This window comes from Neophocaena asiaeorientalis, unplaced genomic scaffold (genome assembly GCF_003031525.2).
Source record: "Neophocaena asiaeorientalis asiaeorientalis breed wild unplaced genomic scaffold, Neophocaena_asiaeorientalis_V1.1 scaffold30, whole genome shotgun sequence".
NCBI lineage: Eukaryota > Metazoa > Chordata > Mammalia > Artiodactyla > Phocoenidae > Neophocaena > Neophocaena asiaeorientalis.
In genome coordinates this window covers 17732893-17755392 of record NW_020174923.1, presented here as the reverse complement: position 1 = coordinate 17755392, position 22500 = coordinate 17732893, and the positions used below count along the sequence as shown (strand labels likewise).

Sequence of the window (22500 nt, the reverse complement as noted above, 5' to 3'; positions counted from 1 at the left end):
TGCAGATGCAGAAAACTGAGCTCAGGAATGTGGTTCTTAGCTGGAATTTCAAATATCTCGGCCTCAGATGCCCAGGATCACGTGATTGCACCAAGCTGATCCAATCACTTCTTCATCATCATCGTTATTTTTAGGGCCTGCCTAATGGTCCATTATATTGATGTCGGGTAATTCACTGTAATTTACTAACAGCTCTCCTATTGCTGAGTATTTGGACTCTTTCTAGCTTTTTGCTTTCATAGACAGTCCCGCAAAGAATAGTTTCAGGTACAGAGATTTTCAATTCTGTTGAGTTATTCCCTTGCCAGGAGTGGGTTAGGCTTAGGTTACTCTGTGTTCACACGAAAGGGTGTTCCTCATGGCAGTTAATTCACGGTGAGGTAGTTTTCCTGAGAGGAAATGTGGACGTGGGGGGCAGGGCATCTGCGAGGAGAGGGGGCAGGAAATGTCGGGAGAGTAAGGTCTCGGGCCAGGCAGGAAGCTGGATCCCGATGGATTTTTTGTGGTCTTCACATTTCCTTAATGCCTTCCCTGCTGACTTAGGGTGTCCCTCTGTCAAGCCCTGGGGACTGGGACAACTCTGTGGGACATGACGCTGCCGTGTGTGGGAGGTGAGTGGCTGAGACTACTACCCTGGGGCCACAGTAGCTCTCTGGCCGTTTGGCGGCTGCCCTGGCCAGCCTGGGAGGGGTCAGCTGGGGATAGGCAGTATGTAAATATAGATCCAGGGAAGGAAGCCAGGCGGCCCAACACTGCACTGACCTCTCTTTGGAAGGTTGGGGTGGTGAGGGGTGATGTCCTGACACCTTCCTCACCAGGGGTGGGTGACACCTGGCCCAGCAGTCCCCTAGAGTTGCTGGAAGTGGCTGGGGGTGGGAGTCGGGGGCAGGGCCTCCAAGGGCGTCACAGTGGGGGCTGGTGGAAAGCTGGTCAAGAGTTGCTGTTCCTGTGTGACTGATGGCAAACCGCATTTTCTCTCTGACAATTTGTGTTAGCGGTGCTGCCCAGACTGATGTGTCCAGGCTAAGGGGCTAACTGGTCCTAAGGAATGTGGGGTTCACTGTGCAAAGGGCAGGAGGCGCCCCTCTCCCCACCTCCATGGGTCTTGCTTATTTTGGAGAGGAGGGATGTCCGGGGCATAAACTTGTCTTCCCTTGCTCTCCCACCCCCTCACTGGGTGCTGGCCCTCTCCACCCTAGGGCTCTGGCCTACCAGCCCTGCCTCTCCCCCAACTCTAGTGCCATACCCCTCCCCCAGCCTGGCCCTTCCTGTCCCCTAGGGCCACAGCCCTGCACTAGCTCCACACCATACATTCCTTCTCCAGCCCAGACCCCTTGGACCCCCGACCCTGGGAAGGGAATTCCAGCATGGCACTCACTCCACCACAGATGCATTTATTAGTAAAACCTATTCCCAAGCATCAAGGGGAAGGGTGCTAGCAGGGTGAGTGACTTTTTCCACTTGGCAGTGTTCAAGTAGCAGAGGGTAGGAAGGGGCAGGGGCATCCCAGTCAGAATAACAATACCAGCAGCTAACTTTATTGAACTCTTCTGATGGGGTCTGAGGCCAGGCGCTGTGCTAAGCAATCACTTTATAGGCAATGTCTCCTTTAATCCTTATAACAAACCTACGAAGTAGGTACCATTATCGTCCCCATTTTACAGATGAGGAAACTGAGGCATAGAACAGTGAAGTGGTGGGAAGCAGCTGTGAGCCTTCAGGAGGTACCTGAGAGCCCTCTCTCAGCCTCCTTTTTTTCTGTCACACCCTGATTCTCAGTTTCAACCATCTCTCACCACTTCCAGTTCTTTCAACTCTTTTTATATTTTTCTTTTGTAAAAAAATAGATTTTGCCCATATTCTGCAGCTCCCACTGTCTCCTACCCCAATTGGTCAAATCTGGGTTCTCCCCAAGATTTGGTTCAAGTGGAGCTGAGGACGGTGTGTCTCTAATTGGGGCTCGCATGCGCGAGTGTGCCTGTGTGTAGCTGAAGCACAATGAAAGCTGAATGGACTCCACACTGCCCCCCACTCCCAACCCCAAGGCAAGGTCTTGTCTCAGTCACCTCTGTGTCCATGGGGGCCCAGGGCCTTAGATAAATGTTTGTGGAATGAATGGATGAGTGAATGAATGAGAGCGTGGGGGAGGGAGCAGCACTTAGGAGTCCTGAGTCCCAGCCCTGATTTTGTCCTCACCTGCACCTTGCCCTCACCAGGACACCTTCCTCCGCCCCAGAGAAGAGGGTCCCCAGTGGGAGCAGAGAGGAGGAAGAGAGGGGCCAGCAGGGGCATCTCTAAGCATGGAAAGGTGGGTGACTGAAGTAGATTCTGGCCTCAGAGGCCAAATCCCAGCTGTATGGCTCAGGAGCTATGTGACTTTGGGCAGGCTTGAAGAAGGATGACTACTGTATAATAGTCCTTTCAGATTTTACGAAGCCCTTTTTTCACATTAACTTTGGTCCTCAGAAACCATCCTGTATGTGGGTGTGATTATCAATAGACCCATTTTACAGATGAGGAAGCAGAGGCTGGAGAGATCCAGGGACTTGCCCAAGGTCACACAGAAAGCAGGAATTTGAATCCCCCCCCACCAACTCCCATCCTCTTTACTTCCTGTGTCTGTTTCATGAGGAGGTAGGGCTTGAATCTAAGTCTTCCAGGGTGGGACCCCCAGGTGGCAGTGTGGCCACAGGAGGGACTGCACAGCGAATCCCCCTACTGTGGGCCCCACTGGCCTTTTCTATCCAGAAAAGCCAGTCTACCCTTCATACAAGGTTTCCTAGACACCCTTTCCTTCCCCCACCCGTGGCCCCAGGGCCTCGACTGCTGCCCCAGGAGGGACCTGGGAGTCCATAGGGTGCCCATGAACTTCTGCTTTTCCTGGGAGAGTGGGGAAGTGGAATGATGGAGGGGGCTCTGGGGCATGGGCCCTCCCCTCACACAGGCATGGCCACCTCATCATATTCATCCTGACCGTTCTCCTCATCGAAGTTCGGCTTGGCATTGTCAGCATCCAGCTGCGGGGGGGCAGGAAGGACATAGGGTGAGTGGCTGAGGGCCCAGGTGAGCCCTCCCCCCAGCGCTGAGGCACCTCTGGGGTCAGGAGAGCCTGTCTCTCTTTGAACCTTGGACAAGTCTTGTCCTGTCCCTGCATCTCCTAGGGTTGGTCTAGATGAGAGGTTTCCTCAGGGCGGGGAGCCTCCAGGAATCTGGTGCCCTGGTAGGGGAGGGCCTCCAGACGGCAGGCAGGAGACCCCTTCACCGGGGCAGCGCCACAGTGACCTGTGTCACATCGTGGAAGAATTCTACTGGAAGAGCCACTCTCCGGATGGTTTATAAGACCACGGGACTAGCCGCTCAGTGGTGGGGACCACCCAAGTGGAACACATCTCGTGAGCCTCTCAGTCCTCTCACCAGCCCTGTCATTATTCCTCTCTTTACAGGTGAGGAAACCTGAGGTACAGAGAAACGAGGCCGCTAGCTCCAGGTCACACACTGGGATGTGGCAGTGCCGGGATTTGGACGCAGGCCCCAACCTAGACCTTAATCACGCTGCTCTTCTGCCTTCCTTAGTTCCCAGACACACTTCTCACATTCGCTGAGCCCCACTGATGTCCCCTTGCTGCCCTCCGCTCTGGAGTTGTGCCCTCTGGCCATAGGAAATGGGGGGGAGGGGCGCGGGCTGGGTGGTGGGAGAAGCAACTCACACACTGGAGCTCCAGGTTCTGGAAGATGAGTGGCAACAGGAAGCGGCGTAGGGGCACCGTGAGGATGAGGATGAATGGCAGGGCCAGCGAGATGGCTTTGATGCTTCTCACCACCCACAGCACTACCAGGCAGATGATCTGAGTGCCCGTGAACAAGTGCATTCGCCAGGTTCTCACCTGCGGGCGGAGGCTGGGGTCATGGCCTGCCCTGCCCAGGCACCCAGCCCCCCCCCGCACCCCCGCCCCTGACCTGGGCAGCCGGGAGGGCCCCGTACCCGCTTGGCGTAGGGCACATCCGGGTGGTACTTGCGCGGCTTGAACAGAAGCAAGATGCGGTCAAAAAGCTGGATGCCACTGAGGGACGTGACCCCCATGTAGAGGAAGATGCCAAACAGCACAGCCAAGGGGATGTGGGACAGGACGGGCCCCATGAGGATGGACAGGCCTGTGGGGAGACCCACGCAGTCTTAGCCCCAGCTGCCCCAGAGGATCGGCACAAGCAGAGGCTGGGGAATGATGTCACAGGGACTATATGGAACCCTTTGTGTGGATCCTCTTTTTTTTTTTTCTGGCCGCGCCAAGAACCTTCTGGGATCTTATTTCCCCAACCAGGGATGGAGCCCGGGCCCACAGCATTGCAAGCACCAAGTCTTAACCACTGGACCACCAGGGAATTCCCTGGATCCTCTTAATAGATATTACCCCCATTTTGCAGATGAGGAAGTAGACTCAGAGAGGTGAAGCAACTAACCTAAGGCCACACAGCTAGTAAGTGGCAGAGCAGGGAGTCAGACTCTTGCCTGCCTGACTTCAAAGCCTACTCCTTTAACCTAGGGAGTCACAGAGGGCAGAGAAGCCCACCTTTCCTCTTACCCCGGTCCAGAATGCCTCCATCACCCTCCACCTACCCAAATCCCAGCCCTCGTCCAGCTAGCATCAGCTTCGCCTCCTTTAGGAAACTTCCCTGGCCTCTGCATCCCGTGGCACTGCCCACACCAAGCCCAACTGGACTCTCAGCTGCTCTGGAACTCAGATCAGTGACACTCTGTCTTCACCTCACACCCCCACCTAGGAGCACTGCCCTTTGTATGAGTCACAGAGCTAGAGAGAGCTCAGGCATCTAATGAACCCTCTAATGGTGCAGAGAGGGAAACTTGAGGTCCAGAGACAAGGCGGGATACCTAGTCAGCAGCGGGGCAGGGCTGGAACCCACAGTTCACTGAACTGTTGGAGAAGCTCAGAGTACAGGGTCTTGTCTAGAGAAGCTTCGAGTAATGGAGTGCCCCCCCATCCCCCTCAGATCCCATTTCAGTGCCTTGGGTATTTCCTCCAGAATTCCTTCATGTGAATAACTGACACTGGGGAGATGTGGGCAGTGGGTGTCTGGGGAGACCTGGCTGCAGGGTGGGTGGGGCTGGAGGGGCACTGGATCCTAAGGGGCAGGGGCTGAGGGTGCTGGAAAGTGTGGCCAATCCTCACTCACCCACGAGCACAGAGACCAGGAGCCCGCTGATCCGCTGTTCCTTGACTTCCTGAATCTGGGCTGCAGCCCCTGGGGTGCTGGCCTTGCCCATGACCGTAAGGGCATTGGCGTGGGTGACAGAACGCACAGTGGTGGCACTGAGCCAGGGCATCCCAAAGAGGGTGGCCACCCCGCCCATTCCCATGACCAGCAGCAGGTCCAGGTGGAAGCCAGAGCCCTTGGCCACCTTGCGCTCCGGTTTGCTGATGATCAGCCTGGGGGTGTGGAAGGTCAGGAGTAAGCAGGGCTCTCCTTCACCCCAACCCTCTTTACCCTCTCTTTCCTCCCCTAGACTTGGGTCCCTCTGCACTTTAGTTTATCCTTCTTTGCCCGTCTCCCTTAGAGTTCCTTTCTCCCCTCCCTCCTGCACCATCTTGAGAAATCGAGACTCTTAAGAGCAGAAGTGTTTTCATCATCACCTAGAACACCCACCGGCAGATCTACACTGAAGCTAAAGAAGAATAAGCTTCAGGGAACCTCACGGGCACAGGCCCTTTCCAAGATCTAGCACCTAATTTTATAGTTCTCATTTTATATTCTTTTTATTAAAAAGGGCTCCCTAAATAGTACCACGTCATGTCCCACAAAACCTGGACCTCCTTCCCGTCCATCCTTCCTACTAGCATTCAGTCCCTGGTGTCCTGCCTGCCTGGAGCCTGTCCCTTTCTCTGCCTCGGACCCTCCCAGGCCCAGTCCCACCCTGGCTCTTACGTGGTGATCTGGGACTCAAGGAAGATGAGGATGAAGACCAGCAGGGCAGGCAGGGCGGAGGCAAACATCATCCAGATGGGAAATGGCTTATATAAGCCCAGCGGGTGGATGAGCCAGCCTCGGGCCGAGGTGTTGGATACGGTGAGCCCTTTAGGTACACTGAGTTTCTGTGGGAGGGGGATGCTGGTGAGAATACCTGGGGGCAGGGGGATGGGGAAGGGTGGGGACAGGGAGAACCAGGGTCCTGGGCACTTGGGAACTTACTTATATTGAGCATCTACTTTGTACTCAGTCACTGCACTAAGCCCTTTACATACATTTTCTCATTCCCTACTTTATAGATGAGGAAACAGGATCAGGGAAGTTATGTAGCTGGCTCTGCATTGCACGGCTATTTGGTAGCAAAACTGAGATTCATACTCAGATCAACCTGGCTTCAAAGCGGATTCTTTCCTACTGCCCTGGATTAAGGAGTGAAAGGGGGCAAACTGACCCAGGCCCTTTCTTCAGCCAGAGGTGTCCTGAAGGGCCGTGGGAAGAACATGGGGCTGCTTGGAGAGACAGGACTGGGGAAGGGGTAGTTCTAGCTGGTTTCAGGTTTGGGGAGGCAGTTTGGGGGAGGGTGCATGCTGGGGGAATGAAATAAGGGTGGGGGAGAGGGTCACCTGGGTGTAGGTGTCCTGGATGAGGGCATCCACCATGACCATGATCAGGATAGAGATGGGAACCCCAAAGTCCCCAATGACTCGTCGCAGCTGAGGGCAGGTGAAGGGACCAATGGTCAGTGCCCAGTTGCTTCCCACCTCTCACCTGCCACTTGCCCCCACCCCTGCCCCGTCTTCACCAGGGGGTCCCACTCTCCCCAGGGGGAACATCTAATGCCCTGTCCTGCTTCTCAACATACCTGCCTCCTCTCTTGTTCACCTGGCCCAGCCCCACCCCCGGCCCCACAGCTTCTCCACTCCCTTCCAAGAACTGTCCTTGGTTCCCCACTGGGTTCTCAGCCTGGACTTGCCGAGAAAGGGAGATGCGCTTGTCTCAAGAGTAAATTCCTGCATGATGAGGGGGGAGGGAGGCTTGGAATCGGAAATGGGAATCTAATGTAAGAAGGGGAACTAATGGCACTGGGAAAGCTGAGGGGAGCGCTGTAGACTGGGACAGGGCAGTGTAGGCAAGGACAGGTGGGGGGACGTGCTGACCTTGCCAGGGAAGTAGGAGCTGTTCTTGAACTTGCGAAGCATCATGGCGGACAAGAAGGTGCCAGCCATGAGCACAAGAGAGAGGAGGGCTGTGTTGGGCAGGGGCGCCTGAGGTTTGGGTATCCTTGTCACGTTGTGGTCGTAGTTCTCCAGCAGTGGGTGGTCCTGGAAGATCTGCAGCAGAAAACCAAGGCATCCTCTTTCCTCCCATCCAGCCATCCTCCAGCCATCATGATACATGCATCATGTATCATCTGTCTATCCATTGTCCACCCATCCATCATCCATCTCTCTATTCAGCATCCATTCATCCATCCATCTGTCTATGCATCATCCATCTACCTCTTTTCTTCCTCAACTGACATAGTAACAGAGAGGCAATGGGATTCCACAGCTTGGTTTTCAGGACTGAGGACCAGGCCAGGCTTGGGCGGGGCAGGCCATGGAGGAAATGAAAGTGTGTGTGTGTGTGTGTGTGTGTGTGTGTGTGCGTGCACGCACGAGCATCCAGGGCCTGGGAGCCATGACAAGGCTGGAGGGCAGGAAACAAGTGCCAAGGAGGTTCCTAAAAAGACTTAGGCTCCAGACACTTGGAAACCAGAGAAAGACCCACCGACCAACAGAATCGGGTAGATGTCCAGTATCCACCCTTCCTCCATGTAAAACGCAGACACAGACGTAGGCATAGTTTAAGGTGACAGAGCTGAGGAGGCGGGGCATGCCCTCTGCAGGCCCTGCAGTTCCTAAGGGCAACTGCAGGAGAAGGAGTGGGGGACTTCAGAGTCTCCAGGACCCCTGCTACCCCGCCATGCCTGCAGTTTCCCACATTCAGTCTCACACGTGCCCACTGGTTACTGCCTGTGGTTATACACATGGGCCTGTGCAGGCAGAGGGGAGCTCTCATGCACCGTCACTCCGCACAGCCATGGTGAGAATACCGGCCCACAGACAGCAGGCATCAACATGTATGTGGTCACAGTCACATACCGTGAAAACACGGGCACATAAATGCCGTACAGACGCATGTGCAATGACACCCACAGTCACACACACACACACATGCACGCACACGTGCCTCTTAACACTCCCATGGCCCTCACCGTGACCAGCTTGGAGAAGGTCTCATAGATGAAGATGAGGGAGATGAGGAAGGAGAAGATCTCCTGGGTGTAGCGGGAGATGAAGCGGACCAGGAAGCTGCCCTCGAAGGCCACCACCAGCACCACCAGCAGGATGAGCCAGAAGCCAATCCACACACGGCCCACGATGTACTCCAGGCCGTTACTCTTGCAGAACTGTAGGGTGGTCAGAGGGAGCTGGGGTCAGATAAATGGGCCCAGGCCCCGTGCATGAAGCGGGTTGGGCCAGGGGCCAGTTACAGGGTGACAGTGGGGCCAGAACAGAGCTACCGAGAAGAAGGCTTCCTCAAACACGAGCAGGGGTCCTGAGAAGCCCACCACGAGCAGGGGCTGAGCCCCCAGCAGGGAGAAGAGGATGCCCTGCGCCGCGGTGGAGATAAGCAGTTCCGACACACCCATCAGGTTATGGGTCTTTTCTCCTGTGGATGGAAGTGACAGTGCGGTCAAGGTCAAGGTCATTTCCAGAGGCCGATAGAGTATCTCATGGACAAGATGATGTAGGTGTCCGGAGTGTCAGATCGGGGCAAAGTCAGGGCTGATACTGAGGCCAGAGGGTCAGAGGTGAGGGTTAGTGGGACACACAGAGGCACTGACCCAGGAGGCCACCGAAGGTGATGGCGGGTGACAGGGCAGCAAAGTAGATGAAGATGATGGCAGACAGGACCTGGGGGTTCAATGCGTCTGTGATGTCACTCAAGTAGCGGGGGTAGCGGCGCCGGATGTCACGTACCAGTCCCCCGAAGAGCCTGCCTGTCCGCTGCAGAGGGTCATCCTGGGTGTCCTCTAGACCCCCATTCAAATCTGTAGTGAAGGGCAGGACCACGGTCACGGGGGGGTGGAAGGGGGAAGTGTGGGGAAAAGGGAATCGAGAAGGGGATTGTCTGATGGGAATGGGGTGATCCAGGATACTGGGAGGCATGAGGACAGGGAGAGGGGACATGGGAGATTTAATGGGAAGAGGGGCGGTAGGGGCTCACAGGGCTGTGCTGGGCTCAGCAAGCCTAGGGCTGGGCAGGGCAGGTACCTAGGCCCTTGAGGAAGCTGGGCTCTGGCTTGGCAGAGCTGGGCAGGTAGCGTCTTTTCAGCAGCTCTTTCTGCACGGGCACCAGACTGAGCAGGGCATCCTCAGAGGGCGTGTCCGTGGGCGGCAACACCAGACTGCAGTCTAGGAAGCCCTCTAGGGAATGCACCAGCATCTCCTTGTTCTGGGCCAAGTATGCATCAGTGCGGAACACCTGGGAGCAGGAAGGAAGGTCAGAGCCACAAGGACCTGCTCGGCAAAAGGATCCAAGAGGCCACAGCCAGGGCCTAGGGGCCCCTGTCCCCCAGCCCCTGCTTGCTGGGGACTGCTTTTCCTTCCCCCCTGGCCTTCCACCTTCTGCTCTGAAAGGGCTTTGGGGAGGCAGACAGGGCCCTGAGTCGGGAAAGCAGAAAGAACTAAAGCGAACCAGGTGGCTTATAGCAGACCAGATGGAACGAGAGCAGATCAGGCTGGACCAGGCCAGACCTAACCAGACAGAACCAGGGCAGAGTGGGCCAGACTAGACCAGGCATGATCAGGCAGGGCTAGGCCAGACTACACGGGCTTGGACTCCCCCTGGCCAGACAGGACGGAAGCAGCTAGATCAGACTGAATGGGCCAAACTAGTTAAGTTAAAGTAACCGGGGCCGGGGACAAGGCTTCAGCTGCCAGCCAGCCCCCTGGGCTCCCCGAGCCCTCGCCGGCCCCTCCTCACCCTCTCTGACATGAGGGTGGCAGCAGCCCGGCCCAGCTGGGTGTAGTCGATGTTGGGGGCCTCAGGTCCCAGCAACACAATGAGGAAGCGCACAGGGACTGCCGGCCCCTCTGGCTCCTGTGGCTTCTGCTCCATCTCCATAGGCTCCTTTAGTCGCACAAAGCCCAGCACTGGCCGCTCCAGGAACCTGGCACAGCCTGTTGGGGACAGACGAAGTGAGGTGGTAGGGCCAGGCCAAGGGGGGCGCGCTGCTGGGGTCCAGGCTTAGGGAGAGGCAGGCTGGGCCAGGGCAGGAGGCAGGAGCAGGGGACATGAAGGGGTGAGGGATGGACGCTCTGCCCACTTACCCACCAGCACCAGGGTGGCCTCCCGGTCCTGGGGACTCTTTCCCAGCATTCCAGATGACGAGTGCCCTTCCGCGCTCCCCTCTCCCTGTCGGAAGGAGGGTGGTGAGGGGAGTCCTCTGGCCACTCTGGACCCTGGACACTGGAGTAGCCCACCCCGTCTGCCCTACCCACTCTCATTTCGAACCATGTTCAGGTTGGGAGCTTTCCGGCTCTCCTCACACACCCCTGGTACAGCCTCACCTGTTCACAGAAGAGCTCTGTCTCCAGCGAGGGATGCTGTGGGAGCAGAGGCTGTGAAGGGTCCCCAGAACGTGTCAGGACTGCAGGCTTCACACTCCCCAGGGCCTCCACATCTCTGGCGTGGCTGCAGGACGACACACAGGGGACATGGGCTGAGTAGGCTGCTCAGCCTGGGCTGTCAGCAGAGTGGAGACCCGTGGTGGGAGGGACATGGGACTTGCCAGTGACCAGACTAGAGAGGCCCAGGCCTCCTCTGAAGGACACTGTGGATGGAAGTGGGTGACCTCTGTCTGGAACGACTAGGTGGAGCCAGAAAAATGGATGGAGAGAGGGACCTTGAGAGTCCGCCCTCCTGGGGACCAGCGGCCCCCAGCCCTGAGCGTGGAGACATGGTTACCGCTCGAGAGGTGTCGGAAGCAGGAGACATTGTGGAAGAAAAGTGGGACCCAGCCTGGTCGGGAGGGGCCATCTTGACCCCCAGGGAGAGCTTGGGGCAGGCGGGCCGGGGAGATGGGCCCTGTGGGTGTGGAATCCAGGGCCTGGCAGGCAGGGGCACCTGTGTTTGAGCAGCAGGACCCGGAACAGATTTTCTCGGTCCTGAGGCTGGATCTGCCCCTCGAAGATAAACCTGTCCAGCAGCTGGCTGGCCACCCCGGCCAGGGATTTCTCTGGCAGGTCCAGGAGGACAGTACCTGCAGGCAGGGGACGGGTGAACGGGCTGGCTGGCCCTGGCCCTCCTCCTCCCTAGCAGCTTCACATGCAGGGGCCACACGCAGAGGGACACAGAGGGGCTCACTCACCCTTGGCAAAGGCTTTCTGCAGCTCCAAGAGGCTCCAGAAGGTGAGGTAAGACAGGTGTGGGCGGCCCCAGATCCCGTCCTTCCCCAGGTTCTCCTCTAGCTGCACCCAGCGCGCTGTCTCCATCCATTGTAGCTCCTGGTTCTTTTCATCCATCACCAGTTCCCACAGCTCCACGACGACCTGCAGCCCCACAGGCCTGAATTAGTCCCTCGGGCCCCGGGTAGGGCTATGGGGAGGCTGGAAGCCCAGGGCACGGTGGGCACTCAGCAGGCTCTGAGAGATGTCCGTCAGAGGCCCAGGGGTCCTGGAGCACTGAGGGCAGAGCCTGAGCTCAGAAGGCACCGTCAGGAGCTACATCCTCAGGGTGTAGAGTGAAGTGTGACATGTGAGGAGATGACTGGGGGTCCCCCACCTCTGGCTCTGTTCCCCAACCTCCTGACCAGACCCCTCACCCCATTTCAGAGGCATTTGAAGAAACTCTGGGCCAAAAGGGCTGCTAGAGTGAGCAGGAGAGGAAAGAAGAGGGAAGCCTTTGGGGTCACTGGGTCAGCCTCCTGCCTCCAAGATTGTCGTGAGGGCTCAGCATGCCCTTGGGGTTCCTTGGGGCCAGATGGCCAGTCCCAGGGGCCTAGCTGAGGGCAGACCCGATTTTCTAATCAGCTAGACCGTCTGGAGTCCAGCAAGGACGTGGGGGGCCTTGGGGGACTGGGCTGAGGAGAGCATGTATTTAATTCTGTGCTTCCCCGGGGAGTAACTGACAGCCCAGCCCGGGCCAGCGGACCTGGTGGCTCAGACCTCCAGCTGTCCATTCATCTTTGTCCAGGGAGCTCCCCCATCAGTGGAAGGGGGCCCCGGGTCTCCCCCTCACTGGTAGATGTCCTTTACCTATTTCCCAGGAGGCCCATGCCTTCTCTCCCCCATCCTGAAACTGTAGCTATCCCTCTGCTCCTCTCCTCCCCTGGTAGAATGATGGATCCCAAGGGCTGCACAGGAAAGAGAATCGGGGGAGGCTGGGGTGCTCACCTCGAGGACGTCTGGGGGGCGGTGCGGCGCGGTGTGGTAGTCTGTGGCTGTCGGCTCGGTGAGCTGAGCTGAAAATCAAGAAGCCGGTTAGCGCTGGCCGCAGACAATTCCCGCAAGACTTTCCTGCACCACCAGCATGAGCCTTGGACACCACAGGGATGATGCCGCTCTCCCTCCCCTTGCCCCTGGCTGGGACCCTGCCCCTGCTGCTCAGTGGGCTGTGGCCCCCCACGCGTGTTCTTGGCCGCCCAGCCTGGCACTGTCACTCCCCATCTGAGCGCTGTGGAGGACCCCTGGGGCTCATCCTCAGTGGTGACGAGGAGGGTCATCTCCGAGGGGATTGGGGAGTCCTGAGTGGCAATTCTCTTCTCTCTCCTGCTACCTTCTGGGGCCAGATTCCCTTCTTTCTTCCCACCTGCCTCAACGATCCCACCAGCCAGTAGCTTCTCGCTGCCTCCAAGTGGAGCTTGGGTGCCCCGTGTGGTCTGCCCTTATATTATTGGCCCCTGCACCCCCAGCCCTCATTTCCCAGAGGGGCCTCTTATCTCCAATACCAATTGCTAGCACTTAAGTCCTGTTGACAGTAAACAGGTCCCTTCCCGGGGCTCCCCAACCGAGACCTTGGCCAGGCCCAGGAAGGTTTCCTGATGTTTCTCCGCCCTGAGGGTCTCTATGGCCCCCCCCATTTCTCAGGACTCCTGGACCCCCAAACAGAACAATGTTCCCAGAACAGGCCCAGTGCCTGGCCTGGAAGCCGGCATTGGATAGGCACGGGTGGCATGCGGGCTCATGCCCTCGTCCCCGACAGGCCTGGCTGCCCTCCTACAAATCTAAGGGGCACAGTGATGGGTGACTGGTCCTGCCTCCAGCACCCACCCCCAGTCACCTCCTGTGATCATTTCAAACAAAACTCTGTTTATCCTTCAATCAGCCAGGATTGTGGGAGAACTGGCCCTGGGGCTGGGCCGGGGGGGAGCGGGGAGAAGGGGAGGACAAGTTCCCCACCTGTGTCTAATGGGGCTCAGCAGCTCATCCCAGCAGGAGAGAGGGAGATGGGGCTCACCTTCTGCTTCCTCCACCTGGAGCGTGGGGAATCCAAGGTCTTCATATTCCTTCTGCTCTAGAAACTCCTCCAGCTTATCTTCATTCTCCTGTGAGAAGTTGCCATCAGGGCTGGGCTGTGGAGGGGGCTCCACAAACCTCCGTGAAGGTAGGAGTCCAGGGTTAGGAGCCCTGCAGATGCCACCCAAGACTCACCTGTGAATCCCCCATGGCGCTGTCCTGATTGTTCAATTGTCTGCAGTGATCTGAGCCCCCAGCATAACCCACACTGCAGGTCCCTGCAGGGGAAAGGCACAGGCTCAGTGAGGCACAGGGCAGCCTGGGGTCTCCCATTCGTCCCCACAGGGGGCTGTATTTGAGTGAAGGGGGATCCCAGGTGTTGGGAGACAATGGGGTCAGAGGAAAGAAGTGTGAGTAGGGGGTTGGATTTGTAGGTCTGAGGGCAGGTGTGCAGGGGTCGGAGAGACAGGGCAGAGCAGGGAAGAGGAAACTTAGCTGGCACTGACATAAGGATGTTTGGGAGGATGGGATGGGGGGTGTTCTTCCAATCCGACTCCTTCCACCATCCACCAGTCCTCACCTGGCTTCCTTTTCTGCCCATCCCCAGGAATCACCAACTCCAAGAACATGAAGTGTCCCTCCTTCAGGGAGCTTAGCTGAGAGTCTCCACGGAATACCCTCTTCTCCCAGAAATGGCTGCCTCCTCCTGGGCATGGGGCCGCAGTATCCTTAGGAGTGGCTCACAGGTCCTGGATGATATGGCCTTGCTTCTCTCCCCTACTCCATCTTGAACTCCCTCTCTCTTGCTCTCTCACCACCTATTCCATTGGCCTCCTTACCAAGCCCTTTCCTGCCCCAGGGCCTTTGCACATGTAGTTGGCCACATCCTGGATGCCCCTACTCCCACACTTCAGCCCTTCCCACATCTCAGCTCATATGGCTACCTCTTCAGATTCCCTTCTTGACCACCCTAACAGTCACTAACCCAATCTGTCATTTTCTGGTTTCTTAATTCATTTGTGGATATATGGTCTGAGGACGCCTCTAGAAAGGAAGCCACATGAGTGCTAAGATCCTGCGCGTCTCAATCCTCACTGGATCTCCCACTCCTAGCAGAGTGGTTGCCACATAGTAGGCACTCAATAAATACGTGTTGAAAGAATGTAAGAATGGCTCCCCCTTGCAGGCTTGGGGCTCTGGGGCTGGGGAGCCAGGATGACTAGGACCCAGCCAGGAGGCAGTGGAGCCCTGCGCCTCCGTTTTCTCAGTTGTGTCTCTAGTGGAGAGGAAGGATGCCCACTGCAGGAATGTGAGGACCAGCCCAAGGAGAGCACAGGGGTGCCCTGGCGCGGCCCCAGGCTGGGTGTGGAGGGACATCCTCCGCCTTACCCACAGCAGCAGAGCGCATTGTAGACGCAGGGATTTGGGTCAGGTTGACAAACGTGCCCACTCTGTGCCTGGCATGGAGCCTGGGAAGCTGAGATGAACAAGACACTGTTCTACTCTCCAGAAGCTCGCAACCCTGACTGGGGAGACAAGCTGGGGACACGTGACAGGCTAAGGCGTTCAGGAGAAAACACATGCCCCAGACAAACACAAGCAGTGAGCAGACCATGCTGGGTGCTGAGGGTGCCTGTGGCATGGGGAAGTAGGACTCGCAGTGGGGCTGCAGGCGGAGTGTCTCTGGTGGAGGGGACACTGGTGCTGGGTCCAGAAGCACCGGTGGGATGTGAAGGGCTGAGAGGTGGGGAGGGCTAGCCCAGGTGCCAGGAATGGTGGGCAAGATGCAGAGAGAGGACCATGCGAGACAGGGCTGGGCGCTGTGGGAGGGAACAGGGCAGGGAGTATATACGGAAAGAGCCATTCTGAGGAATGGTTGGCCCTGAGGTCCTTAGAGATAGAGAGAGGGGCGTGCGTGAGCCCCTGACCTACACTGAGAAACGCAGCGGTCCCTGCCTTGGGGGGTTGTAGGGCAAGTGATGGCCTTGGGGGGGCGGTTTCCAAAGCCTGAGGATGGGGTGTTCCTACTGCAGGGGACTTGCCTTTTGAGGAGTCTGGTCATGTACCTTTTTTCTCTCCCTTTTCTGTCTGTCCGTGTCCCCTTCTCCCCAGGTTCCCCTGCCTTCCTCTTCTCCCATTTTTATTCTTTCTCCCTTCTCTGGCCTTGTTGCCTGAGGTGCTAAACATACGCTACGCCCGCCCCCCCACAACAACGTCCTATGGGCTGGAACTGTGGTCTTAGTTTCCCATTTGAGAGGGGAGAGGGTCAGAGGGTCCCTTCGGAGCCCGAGAGCCCAGACATCCAGGCTGCCTCTCTGCCACTGACTGGCAGCTCCCCGCCTCTCTCTAGGGCTCAGTCACCCTGTCTGTACAATGGGACGCCTTCCTGCTGGGGTTCTGAGACTTCAGTGAGAGAGGAGAGGGGAGAACAGAGGCGTCTCGAGCTCTGCTGGGGCCTCAGAGGGTGCACCCATGACCCAGATTGTAGCCGCCACCAGGCCCAGCCGCCCCCCAGCTGCAGGCCTTGCTCTGCTGACACTGATAAGAGTCTGGACCCTGATGGCACCAAACACCTGGAAGCGCACCAAACACCTGGCCAGCCCGCCAGCCAGGGCCAGGCAGATAAGGGGGAGCAGGGCATCTGGAGCCCCGGAAGTAGAGCACAGCTGGAAGAGGCTGGTGGGGGTGGCGTGGACCACAAGGCGGGGAGGGCTCCCTGGTGGCATAGCACCAACTTTGTGTAATCGTCCCGACACCATACATGGCTGCGCCGTTTTATCTCTCCCCAAACCACTCTGTGAGGCGGGTAAGGTCATTAGCCTCGCTTTACAGATGAGAAAGCTGAGGTTCAGAGAGGTTTACTGCTTCGGTGCCCTAGCAGGTAGGTAGCAGAGGCAGGATTAAACCCTGCCCTATCTGACTCCAGCTACACCTCTAACCATTGCCCTGAGTTGTCTCCCAGAAGAGAAAATAGCTAGTAGCTTGTTTAGTATCAGTGACTAAGAGCATGGACCCTGCAATCCAGCTGCCTGGCTTCAAATCCCAGCCCTGCCACTTACTGTGTGACCTTAGGCAAGTGACTCAACCTCTCTGTGCCTCAGTTTTCTCATCTGTAACATGGGGCTAATCATAATGCCATCTACCTCATAGGCCTGTTGTAGCTTTAAGTAAGTTCACGTATATAAAGCACTTAGACTAATGCCTGGCACAAAACAGCTCTATGTAAACGTTTGCTATCGTTCTCACTGCTACTAGGGATCAAGTACAGACTGGCTATCTTCATCCCCCTCTGATTTTCTTTCAATTCCCATGGAATTAACCTAAGTGTTTTGAGATCCTCAGGTGGTGGGGGACTCCTCCTTTTCTTCCAAACACCCCCTGGGATGGGGACAGTGCCAGGTCTCCCTGGTTAGATTCCCTGGAAGTGTTTCAAAATGAGAAGCAGTGTCAGCTGACGATTCTGCTCTTAGGAGGGAGACGGGGTGGCCTGGGGGTGCCCATATGCGGGGGAAAGAGGAGGCTGCGGGGTGAGACCCAAGCCTGTTCAATTCAGGGGCTGGTAAATAGGAACCTGCCAAGGACCCACACCTGGAGGGGAGTCAGATTTGCCCCTCCACATGCACTCACCCAGCCAGCTCACCCACGGCTGCTGCCGCGTGCCAGCCTTTTCTTCCTAATACCTGCCGCCCCACTCTTCCCAGCCGCAGGGGCCAATGGGCCTGTGCCCTTAGGGGCAACAACACACATTGTAACGTTCTCATCCCGCCCACCAGCACCCCTCTCGCAGGTCCAGCATCCATGCCCACGGGCACAGATTCAGGTTGGGCACCTGCAGAAACCCTCAGGACAGGCACCTCAGGATCACCCCAGCCCCTCCCCGCCCTGCTCACCTGCTCACGAGCCTCCAGGTCCCTCGGCGAACTCCTGCAGCCGCCGGTGGCCTCTACGACCAGCTGAGCTCACACCCGCTCTAACCGCACTTGGTCCTCGCTCCCGTGCCCCTGGGGCAGCTCCCAAACCCCTGACTCATGCCCCCGCCTCCTAATCTGCCCGCCCCATGGGCCCTGGGAGCCCCTTCCACCCCCTGCCCCGCTCCCGCTGGATGCCCAGTAAACAGAGTTATCTCTCACCCACATCTGGACAGCTGTGAGTCTGGCCCACCCCACCCAACCCCGGATGGCCAGCCTCCAAGGCCTCCCAAGGCCCTCCTGTCCCCTACGAGTCTCCTGGGTCTTCCTTCGTGGACTAACATTCGATGGCTGGGTTCCTGGAGCTCCCAGCCTCCCAGCGGGTCTGTCCCAACATCTGGATGCCCCTGTCCTGCCTCTGTCCCTCCTCATTCTGGCCAGGCCCCTCTGCTCAGGTCCCAAGATGCACGGGCGCTTGCTTTCTCCTCCCTCCTGTCCTGGTGCTGTCCCTCGGGACTCGCTCACTCTTCCTCTGTAGCCTTGCCCTCAGGGACTGGTGTTCATGGAGGGGGGGCACCCAGGCAGCCACTGCCCTTTCTTGCCCCAGACTAGGGCACCCCCTCCATCCTCTCCTCAAGACCCCAGCCAGCTCCAAAGAACTGGCGCCTGGGCGCTAAGACGCAGCCCTTCAGTCAACCTGAAACAATCTCAGGTCAACAAAAACAACGTCCCCACACGGAGCTCTGAGCTCACAAAGCCCCAATGCCTGGGCACACTGGCTCTTCTGTCGGCAGCCGACCCAGGCCCCGGGGCCTGAGCAGCTGGCATTCTCAGCTCCCACCGCCACTCCCCAGCAGGGCAGTCCCTGCTCTTGGCGGGTACTGGGGCTGGTCACCGGTTCCTGGGCTCGGGCTGCTAAAGAGGCAGAGACTGAAAGAGGAGGTCAGATGGGCACGAGTGAACAGAGGTTTGAAAGCGGACAGAAAGGGGGTTTTGTGGACACTGCGTGGAGGAAGGAAACCGTCCTAGCCCAGCTCCGACCCTGCTTGGCTGCGGGACGCACGGCAAGTGCTTGCCCTTCTCCGCGCTTCCGTGACCTCATCTGTAAAGGGAGAGTGTCGGTCCTGCGGCTGCCAGCTTGGGGATTTCCTGCTTCAGACTCAAACAATAGAAACGCAGAGACAAGGACTGAGAGGTGGCATATCCAGTAATTCCACAACCATTTCCTGGGGCTCACCACAAGCCCGCACGTGCCGAGCCCCGACAGAGAGAGAAAGGGCATCCATCCATTCAGACCCGGAGCTGGAATCCTCCAGTTTGCAGAGGGTCTGTTCCAGGCTCTGCACTGGGGGCTTCACCTGGTGGTCACACTTAATCCTTATAGCCTCCCCATTTTACAGAGGAGGAAACTAACACGACAGAGAGGTAAAGTGGCTTCCCAGTAAAAAGAATAACCAATGAATGGGCACCGGCTCTGTGCTGGTGCCATGCCCAGCGCTTCACAGGCATCACCTCTCTGAGCTCTGCAAGCCCCTGTGAGGAAGGCGCTGTTTACTATTCTTTCCCTCTTACAGGTGAGAAAGCTGAGGGTGGAGAGGTAGGTGACTCCCTGCAGCTGGTGCCCTGTCTGAGGCCAAGCCCTGGGCTCCCTCCTGCCACCCTTGGCCTTCATGCCAGTCAGGAGCAGAGCGGCCGTGGCGAGGGGGGATGGGGATGCCTCCTCTGCTCCGCCTTCGTGTTCAGTCTCCCAGCTGGTGGCATCTGTTCCAGGCCCTGGTCCAGACTGGACTGTTTTCTGCAGCTCGCGGCAGCGAATACCAGATGCAAGCCCTGCCTTCCCACCACAGCCCAGAGGTCCCAGGCACCTTGCCCTCTGCCTGTCCCAGTTGCTGAGAGGCAGCTGAGTGCAGGAGACTGAAACACAGCACCTCTCCCAGGGCCCAGAAGGGACTGGCAGCCAGCTAGGTGAGAGGCGGGGAGAAGGGGGGATGACAAATGGGAACGTCTGGCTTAGAAGGAGAATCCACCCAGCTGTTCGGCTGTCCTGCGGGGACCAGCCCACCAGTCACCGAAGCAGCAGCAGAGCGGACTGGCCTCTGGTCCTTCTACTCACACCACGTGCTCTTGGTCACTCTTGTCACCTTGACTGGGCGTGGCTGTTTCCCCAAATCCACCCGACGTCGCACTTGGCTTGTTAATGATTCTCCAGGAAGTAGTGATGGCTCCTTTCACTCATTTGATTCCAATTTGGACTTGGGTCAGTTCAATTTATTTGAAGGCTTCAGTGCCTCGCACTGCGCTGGGCTCTGAGGAAATCAGACGAGAGAGGCCTGCCTCCCCCTAGCCATGCCCCTGGGCTGGATGGAGATGGTCAGAAAGCCTGGGCTTTGGGGGAACTGAGCAGGGCCCCAGGATGCCCTGAGAGGGTATCCTGATTGGTCCTCCAGGGCCACCCCCCCACCCCCTCATCCTCTTCACTTAGAGCCCCTCTTGACATCCAGACCCCGCCATTTCCTAGAGCACTAGGGAGGCACCTACCTGGTCCCCTCTCCAAGGTCCACGGATGCCCCTGTCCAAGTTCATGCTTGTAGAAGTTTGGGTGCCAAGTTCAAATGTTGGCAGGAACAAGGTGAGCCGAGGGTGGAGCCCCGAGCTGGGCCTGCGGAAGCCCACCCTGAACTGGGATTTGATTGCACTCCCATCTGATATTATTCCAGACCACACGGCCCAGATCATGGGTTGGGACTGGTTGTCCCCGAGGGAGACCCTGTGGGCAGGGTGTGAAGTTCTTCTGAAGGGAGGAGACGTTCGTATTTTCAGTCAGGCTGGGACTCCGGTCAGTCCTCGATGAGAAGTGAGGATTTGGCAGTAGACCTTGAAAGGGAAGAGGCTGCCTTCCTTCGCTTGGCCTGAGGGAGCTGAGGGGGGTGGGGTCATGGTGAGTTGCCCCTTGTGATGGGCTTGACAGTGAAGTGTTAGGTGGGCTGGTGACCACTGAAGGTAGACCCATCTGGTAGTCTCATACCTACTCTTTGGTGCCCAGTGGGTGAGCCTCTGCTGCTCTCCCCAGACCCCTAGCAAAGCCTTGCTGGACAGTTCCCTTGTGGGAACGGAAGGGAGGGTCTGGGCCCAAGCTCAGGGCATAGTATGCAGTGGCAGCTGAGGTGAGTGGAGGTCCAGATAGCACGGGATGACCCATCGAAGGGAGCCAGGAGGCTGGCAGACGGGACAGGGTCTGGCCAGGTCTGGAGAGACCCATGGGTATCCCTTGTGAAGATGTGGCTTCCTGTGCCCTCTTGGATTGGGGACCCAAACCACTGGGATTTTGCACTAAAGGCACGTGCGCCACAGCTGGGGCACTTAGGTTCAGTGTGAACTGCTGGGGCAGGTGGCTCTCCCCTTCGCTAGGTGATCTTGAGCTGGTCACATCCTCCCTCCGGTGTTGATTTTCCTTTCTGGGCCGATGTACGCACCAAATGGGATGACAGATGGAAAGGAGTTTGAGAATATAATCTGCTCTGGACGCAGGTAAGGGACTGAGTCGTGAATGGGGACATAGACCATGGAGACTGAAGGTCACCTGTGTCTCAGGTGACCAGGGCCACACAGCATCCATCCTCAAGGAATTCGTGTCCAATGGAGATAGCAGGTGTCAGCACATAATAATAACTAGAGTGTGATGACAGCAAGGGGTGTGAACAAAGAATGGGGAGACCGAGGGATGAGTAATTTGGGAAGTCAAGATGTCTCCAGGGAGTCCTCTGAGCCAAGTCTCAGAAAAGTCCATCAGGAGAAGTGGGAGCAAGGCCTCCCAGGTGGAGGCACCAGAGGTGTAAGGTACGGCATGGGCTGGGGACAGAGCAGAGTTGGGGTGAATGGAATTGGGACAGTAATTCATCTACATTGTGAATGGACCAGTCATCCTTTTTTTATGGCGGGGGGAGGGGGGAGGGGTGGGAGAACAGGGAAGCAGGGCGAGGGATTGGAACTGGAAGGGCATTCAGGGATGAGCCCGTCCAGCCCTCCTCTCCTGGAATCCTGTACCCGTTGACTCGCATCCTCGCACCTTTGGCTGGTCCCAGGCGGTATCCCGAGAGCAAGGAGGCTTCTGCCTGTCTGGGGGCAGCAAGGTCAGATCTTGCAAAGATAAGTCCCTCCGAGATACAAACCAGGAGTCGGCAGGATCCCCTGAGAACTGGGTGCTCACAGAAGAGGGGGAGGAGCGTTCCAGGGGTTTCTCCAGAAGGGGAGGAGGGAGGTCAAAAGGCAGCCTTGGAGAGCTGTGAGGTCAACCTGGCTCTCCAGGGAGGGCAGGGAGGTGGGGTGCCCTGGTAGGTAGGATCTGCTCAAGGGGCCTCAAGGCAAGGCTGAGAGCTCTCCCAAAGGGTTGTTTTTTTTAATTAATTAATTAATTTATTTATTTATTTTTGGCTGCGTTGGGTCTTCGTTGCTGTGCGCTGTGCTCAGGCTTTCTCTAGTTGCGGGGAGCAGGGGCCACTTTTCGTTGTGGTGCACGGGCTTCTCGTTGCAGTGGCTTCTCTTGTTGCAGAACACAGGCTCTAGGCGTGCGGGCCTCAGTAGTTGTGGCAGGTGGGCTCAGCAGTTGTGCCTTGTGGGCTCTAGAGCGCAGGCTCAGTAGTTGTGGCGCACAGGCTTTGTTGCTCCGTGGCACGTGGGACCTTCCCGGACCAGGGCTCGAACCCGTGTCCCCTGCATTGGCAGGCAGATTCCCAACCACTGTGCCACCAGGGAAGCCCTTTTTTTTTAAAATATTTATTTGTTTGTCTCCGCAGGGTCTTAGCTGCTGCTCGTGGGATCTTTAGTTGCGGCTCTAGTTACCTGATCAGGGATAGAACCTGGGCCCCCTGCATTGGGAGCATGGAGTCTTAACCACTGGACCACCAGGGAAGTCCCTCTCTCAGAGTTTTGACACTTGCTCTCCCCTGAAGGTTCTGTATTCTCTGGGCTTCTGGTTTGTTTGTTTGTTTGTTTGTTTTTTGGCTGCGCTGTCCTGCTTGCAGGATCTCAGTTCCCTGACCAGGGATTGAACCTGGGCCATGGCAGTGAAAGCCCGGAACCCTAACCACTAGGCCACCAGGGAACTC

At 57.5% G+C, this 22500-nt stretch overlaps 1 protein-coding gene across 2 annotated transcripts; it reads right to left on the bottom strand.

Annotated features, from left to right (window-relative positions):
• Positions 1-1378: 1378 nt before the first annotated feature.
• SLC4A1 (solute carrier family 4 member 1 (Diego blood group)) lies at positions 1379-17517 on the bottom strand. 2 transcript variants are annotated; one of them, XM_024760913.1, is made up of 20 exons: positions 17378-17517; positions 13683-13765; positions 13489-13576; positions 12426-12493; positions 11402-11582; positions 11158-11293; positions 10602-10725; positions 10362-10446; positions 10015-10211; positions 9303-9513; positions 8873-9079; positions 8549-8697; positions 8240-8434; positions 7140-7313; positions 6606-6695; positions 5941-6107; positions 5191-5444; positions 3983-4152; positions 3708-3884; positions 1379-3017 (listed from the first exon to the last, which is right to left on the bottom strand). In XM_024760913.1, exons 2-20 carry the CDS (start codon positions 13695-13697, stop codon positions 2937-2939), a joined length of 2769 nt encoding a protein of 922 aa, XP_024616681.1. In that variant the 5' UTR covers positions 13698-13765; positions 17378-17517; the 3' UTR covers positions 1379-2936. The 2 variants fall into 2 exon arrangements, with proteins under 2 accessions (XP_024616681.1, XP_024616680.1); XM_024760912.1 differs by lacking the exon at positions 17378-17517 and having other exon boundaries at positions 13683-13820.
• Between the last annotated feature and the right edge of the window lie 4983 nt (positions 17518-22500).